The 6,690-nt window shown below is 40.4% G+C and overlaps 1 protein-coding gene across 2 annotated transcripts in view; it reads left to right on the top strand.

Annotated features, from left to right (window-relative positions):
• ADGRE1 (adhesion G protein-coupled receptor E1) overlaps window positions 1-6,186 on the top strand; it is a 62,016-nt gene extending 55,830 nt beyond the window's left edge. For both annotated transcript variants that reach the window (XM_045992340.1, XM_045992341.1), the window contains 4 exons: window positions 282-373; window positions 3,797-3,965; window positions 4,080-4,184; window positions 5,827-6,186. In XM_045992340.1, coding sequence (XP_045848296.1) covers window positions 282-373; window positions 3,797-3,965; window positions 4,080-4,184; window positions 5,827-5,832 — 372 coding nt within the window. In that variant the 3' untranslated portion in view covers window positions 5,833-6,186. The remainder of the gene's footprint in view (window positions 1-281; window positions 374-3,796; window positions 3,966-4,079; window positions 4,185-5,826) is intronic.
• Window positions 6,187-6,690: the final 504 nt, after the last annotated feature.

Genomic DNA, 6,690 nt, shown 5'->3' on the forward strand with positions numbered 1-6,690 from the left:
GCAGAGGCTGTAGGCTTTGGGACCCTAACGGCAAGCTAACTCAAAGCAGGGCATCCTCTGTGAATGCTTAGGGGAGCATATTGGCTTTCTCCTTTTGGTTCTAAACTGGAAGTGAGAGCAGAAATTAGGGAGGCTGTCAGTTACCAATCGAGAGCTGGTTGTTTAGGGTCAACTGCTTCCTGGAGTGTTTACTGCAGACTATGAGTCTTTCACAGGTAAGTGGTCTGGCTATTGTCCATTTGTGTATCCAATCTCTCAGTCCTTTCTGCTTGACTTTGTAGATCAATTCCATTCTCCTGACTTGGACGCTGTGTGTCCTGAGGCAGAAGCTTTCCAGTGTCAATGCTGAAGTTTCAACACTCAAAGATACCAGGTGCAGACCCTCCTTTCTTTTCTCTCCTTTTCCAATCTCCCTCATTTTCCCCACAAACATTCACTGAGTACCTTTCATATGCCTGGTCCTGTGCACAGGACAGAAGAGCACAGAGTCTAGATTTGGGGTCTCAAATGCCAGGTTTGCCACTTGTAAGCTGTGTGACCTTAGGCAAGTTACATAACCTCTCTGAAACTCTCTCCTCATCTGTACTCTAGGGATACTAACATTGTCCACTTTATCTGGCTTATGAAACAGTAACACAGTTACCAGGAAGAGTGTTTCCTATGTTGAAACTAGTAATATATTTTCTAACTCATCTACTGTGCACAGCGATATGTGCATATTTGCAAAAACAGAATCATGCCATCTACCTTATATTTGTAATGATTTTTTTCCTTAATATCATGAATATTTTTTAATTTAACTAGACATTCTTTGACAATATCTTTTTTTGGTAAAATATTTCAGTGTAAGAATGCAGCACAGCTTACTTAAATCATGCCTTATTCATGGACATTCACATTGTTTCTGATTTCTTGGGGCGAGTTGGGCTATTATAAACAATGCAGTCTTGAATACCCTTGTAGATAGATCCTTTTCAACATCGGTGGTTGTTGGATCATAACAGTAGTCATAAAACTGCCCAAGTCAAATGGCAGGTTGGATTGTCACACTTTGAATATATATTGCAAATTGTTTTCCAGAAAATTGTTTCCATTTGCAAGAGTGTTTGTTTACCTACAGCTTTGCCAACACCAGAATGCGTCATTTTTGTTGTGTCTTTTTGCTGATTTAATAGGTGAAAGATTCTATCATATTATGTTAGTTTTGTATATATTATTTTATCTTACAGATGTGGGACATTTTCATGCTTTTATAGGCCATTTGTGTTTCTTAACCCCATCACTCAGCTAATCGTTTCTTAAAAAAAGATTTTATTTATTTATTTGAGAGAGAGAGAGCAGAAGCAGTGCGGGGAGGGGCAGAAGGGGAGGGAGAAGCAGACTCCCTGAGCAGGGAGTCTGATGAGGCAGGCTCGATCTCAGCACCCTGAGATCATGACCTGAGCCAAAGGCAGTCACTTAAGTGATTGAGCCACCCAGGCACCTCTCAACTAATCTTCATCTTAAGAACCTACCAAAGTCAGACATTGTCTAGGTTTTATTGTCAGGAACCATATGATGTCCTTTGCTTGTTTTCTTGTCAGTATCTAATCCCTCATCTATCTTAAATAATTTTTAGAAAAATTTTTAGAAAAACATTTTTAGAAAAAATTTTTTTTAAAAGTTGCTGCAAAAACTGTAAAATAAAGTTAATACTGCAATGCTAAGAAAAATCAAGCAGTGAAAAGGGGAACACATGGAAAGCAATTCCTTCTCTCTTCCCTGACCCCCAGTTCCTCAGATCTCTCCCACCTTAAGCAACAATTATCACATGAATTGAGCTTCCTTCCAGGATATTCTATACACACTCACCTTCTATTACATAAATGATTAGATACTATACAGATTCTGAATTTTGGGATTTTTCCCACATAATAGGTAGCTGATTTCGTATCAATACTTATGGCTAAGAACAACCAACAAAAATGTTTTTGTGCCAGAAACTACTGTAAGCACCCTTAGAATTTTGTTCTCATTTAATCTGTAGAACAAGTAATATCAACCTGTAGGAATTGCATTATTGTCCCTGTATCAATTTGAGGAGACTGAGGCAGTTTCCACAGGTATCCAGAGCCTGTACCTTTACACCCATAATATATGGTCACTCTTATCTCATTTAAAAAAAAATGGTTTTATGGGGCAACTTGGTCTGGCTCAATCAGTAGAGCAGGCAGCTCTTGATCTCAGGGCTGTGAATTAGACCCCCATGTGGGTGTAGAGATTACTTAAAAATAAAATCTTTAAAAGATGTTTTTATTATTTGCTTTTCTTTATTTTTTTTTGAAAGCAAGGGTACTGAAAATCAGTTTTCAATGCACATTTATCTCCACTTTGGAGTTCCACTGTGTCTGTGAATTGGCTTAGGTTTTAGTCTCTATAGATGTGCCTAATTCTGGACATTTCCTATAAATGGAATCATATACTCCGTGTCCTTCTGTGACTGGCTTCTCTCACTGACATAGTGTCTTCCGAGTTCATCCACATTGTAGCTGAATCAGAACTTCATTTCCTCTTAAGGCTGAGTAACATCCCAGGGTGTGGATGGGCCAAATATTGTTTATCTCCTCTCAAGTAGATGGACCCTGGGGTTGTTTTAGTTGGGGAAGGGATGGGGAATGAATGCTTCATAGGTATGGGGTTTCTTTTTGGGGTGATAAAAATGTCTTAGAAGTAGCTGGGGATGATGTTTGTACAGCATTGGGAACGTGCTAAGTGCCACTGAATTGCGTACTTTAAGTGGTTAAAATGGTTAGTTTTATATTATGTTTTATATTATGCAAGTTTTATATTATACAAGTTTTTCTTCAATTAGAAAAAAAATGTCTTTGGGGCACCTGGGTAGCTCAGTGGGTTAAAGCCTCTGCCTTCGGCTCCAGTCATGATCCCAGGGTCCTGGGATCGAGACCCACATTGGGCTCTCTGCTCAGTGGGGAGCCTGCTTCTCCCTCTCTCTCTGCCTGCCTCTCTGCCTGTTTGTGATCTCTGCCTGTCAAATAAATAAATCTTTAAAAATTTTTTTTTAAAATAAAAAGGAAAAAATGTCCTTGTATTTCATCCTACAACATTACCATTCATTTAACATGTCCTCAGTTCTTTTTTTTTTTTTTAAAGATTTTTTTATTATTTATTTGACAGAGAGATCACAAGTAGACAGAGAGGCAGGCAAAGAGAGAGAGAGGGAAGCAGGCTCGCTGCTGAGCAGAGAGCCCGAAGCGGGACTCGATCCCAGGACCCTGAGATCATGACCTGAGCCGAAGGCAGCGGCTTAACCCACTGAGCCACCCAGGTGCCCTTAAGTCTTTTTTTTTTTTTTTAAAGATTTTATTTGTTTATTTGACAGAGATCACAAGTAGGCAGAGAGAGAGGAACAGAAGCAGGTTCCCTGCTGAGCAGAGAGCCTGATGTGGGGCTCGATCTCAGGACCCCGAGATCATGACCCGAGCCGAAGGCAGCGGCTTAACCCACTGAGCCACCCAGGCGCCCCTGTCCTCAGGTCTTTACCTGTAGGTCCTTTGAGCACTTTCATCACTATCAACACTTTACATTAAATATATGTGTCCACACATCCCTGTGGCATGTGTATCTGTAGGCCAACTGCCTTTTAAGTGCCAGCAGGACTCGATTTCCCTGATTCTGGGCTTGGAGACACCACCACACCTTTATTTCCACCCAGGTGGCGGGCGAGGGGTGAGGGCACCGTCCATGAGGACAACAGCCACTGCCCAGAACTTTACTGTCTCCAAATCTTCTCCCCTAGGTTACTGACACTCAAGGCCTTTGCCCAGCTCTTCATCTTGGGGTGCTCCTGGGTGTTAGGCCTCTTCCAGATTGGACCCATGGCTAGTATCATGGCCTACCTCTTCACTATCATCAACAGCCTGCAGGGGACCTTCATCTTCGTCATTCACTGTCTGCTCAACCGCCAGGTACACAGCATTTGCCCTTCCCAGCCCCAGTCTTCGGGGGAACATGCCTGTGTCAGCCCACATCCCTGCATCTGGGGAATAATTCATCTTCTTGTGATGTGTCTTTCCCTCCAGGTACGGGAAGAATATAGGAGATTGATTACCAGGAAGACCAAACCCAGCTCTGAGACCCAGAGCTCAGGGATATTACTGTCTTCCGTCCCCTCCACTTCTAAAACGGTGAGAGACGGTGTGCTTTATGTGGTTCTGTTCAGGTGGAAACACTGCTTCTTAGCAACACCAGATGCCACTGTGCACTGAGTACCTACTGTGAGCTAAGTGTGTCCATGTATATTAGCACGTTTGCTAAAGTGTCGTGTTTAAGAGTTGGGGTTCAGGAGCCAGGCTTCCTGGGCTAAATCCCAGCTTTGCCCCTTAGTAGCTGTGTGAGCTAAACAAGATAGAATCATGACTCATACAGACAGAATGTGAGCATACATTAAATATTTTATACTACTCATTAATCAGTGAGGGAGTGAGGCAGATATTAACCTGGCTCAAAAGAGAACGCACAGAACAGACACATATTTTATGCAATACATGTAATGTATTATGTAACATGTATCATAAATATCTTGTATATTGCATACATTATATACAAATGATGTAATGTCTTATATATTTTGTATAAATTATATATAGTACATATTAATTTGTATTATGTAATACATACACATGTCTATACTTTGCATTCTTTTCTGAGCCAGTTAAAACATCTGCCAGGTTCTCTTGTTGATAATTTTATATAGATAGATAGATATAGATAAATAGATATTAGAATTATATATATAATTATAAAGTGATATAATTAGTACATAATTATATATAATACATAAAATTTCATATTATGTATTTAACATGAATTAAATATATATTAACATATGAATTATATGAATTATACTAAACATAGTTTCAGAGACATTGAAACAAAGTACAACTGGAGGCAAAACATTTTTTTCCACCTCATTCCACATAATTTTGCATTGCTATCATCTCTATTCAAAATTTACAGAGTTGTATTTAAATTCAGTTAGCCAAGCTATAGTACATCATTAGATTTTGATATCATGTTCAACGATTCATTAGTTGAGTATAACACCCAGTGCTCATCATATTTAAATTAAAAATAAATGAACGAACAAAAATTAAATAAATAAAATTTGCAGAGTTTTAAAACTTTGCTCTACATAATGGCTCCTCCATCCCTGATTAGGATTTTTTTATACTTTCACTGACTTATTCCAAACACAAGTAACTAAGATTCAGTGGTTTAATTAAATAGGAAATTCTTCTTCTTCTCCTTCTTTTTTTCCTGCAAGAAGAGATGCTCAGAGTTAGCTGTTGCTGCTATTGTTTCTGTTGCTCAGGAGTGTCGTAAAGGATCTAGGTTTTCCCTACTTTTCAATTTTCATGGTTGCGAGATGGCTGCCATAGCTCCTGACATCACAACCATGTTGAAGGCAAGAGGGACGGTGCAGAAGTGGCGAAGCTTTCTCCCTTTCCCAGAAACCCCTCAGTGGATTTCCCATTCACTTAGTTTGTCAGAACTGTATCACGTGATGACACATTGTTACAAAGGAATTTGACAAAACAAGTATTTGGCTTTTTTGCTTCTAGAGTGGATGCTTTCCACAGTGAAGAGGTTGAGAACAGCTTTCATGTTTGCCTTTAGTGCATGCCACGGTAGAGACCATCACTGTTAACATTTTAGTGTTTATTCTTCTGGTGTTTGTTGATGTATTTCTCTCTCCATATTTATAAGACCCATGGAATCTCATTTGTAATAATCCTGTTGGTTCTAATTCTGATTTCTCTCTCACAGGGTTAAAGCTCTTTCTTACTTTCAAATATGCCATGAAGCAACACTTGAGGAAAGCAGGTGCCTACAGGAGCCTACTCTGAAAGGCACAGCTTAAGGCACAGATGCAGGATCTTCCAGCCCCAGAATGCTCTGGAAAACAAGAACTTCTGTCCCTGATGACCAGTTCATCTTCCATGTTCTGCTCTTTGAGTTTCTAGAATTTGGTGGAAGTAACAGATCCCAGTGCAATGGCAAGACCAAACTTACCTGGTTGCCATTTTGGTTTCTCCTAAGTTTGTTGGTGCATGGACACAAGTGTGCCTTTCCGGCACCTGACATGAGCCTGACACAGAGCAGCCCTCAATAAATGATTTGTTGTCATATGACTGACTGACTTACTCTTTAACAAAGCCTCCTCTTGCTTTTAAAGAAATGGTCAGTAAAACAGTAATGATGGCCCTAGGGGATGAATAAAACACCTAGACTTTTTTTGTGTGCAAACACTTTTGTGCAAACACTTAAAACAGTTATGTGGGGGACGCCTGGGTGGCTCAGTTGGTTAAGCAGCTGTCTTCGGCTCAGGTCATGATCCCCGGGTCCTGGGATGGAGTCTCGCATTGGGCTCCCTGCCCAGCGGGAAGCCTTCTTCTCTCTCTGCCTCTGCCTGCCACTCTGCTTGCTTGTGCTCTCTCTCTCTCCAACAAATAAAAAATAATAATTAAGGAAAAAACAGTTATGTGGGTGAGTAGGAGTGCTGGATGGAGCAGAATCCCAGCATTTCATGGAGACTGGCAGTGCTTGATGATTACACCCTTTGGAAAGTGTTTTGGTTTCCTGGGACCTTTCAGGAAAACAACATCTCTCTTCCTTCCAGGAACTCTCTTA

Source organism: Meles meles, chromosome 20, assembly GCF_922984935.1.
Source record: "Meles meles chromosome 20, mMelMel3.1 paternal haplotype, whole genome shotgun sequence".
Taxonomy (NCBI): domain Eukaryota; kingdom Metazoa; phylum Chordata; class Mammalia; order Carnivora; family Mustelidae; genus Meles; species Meles meles.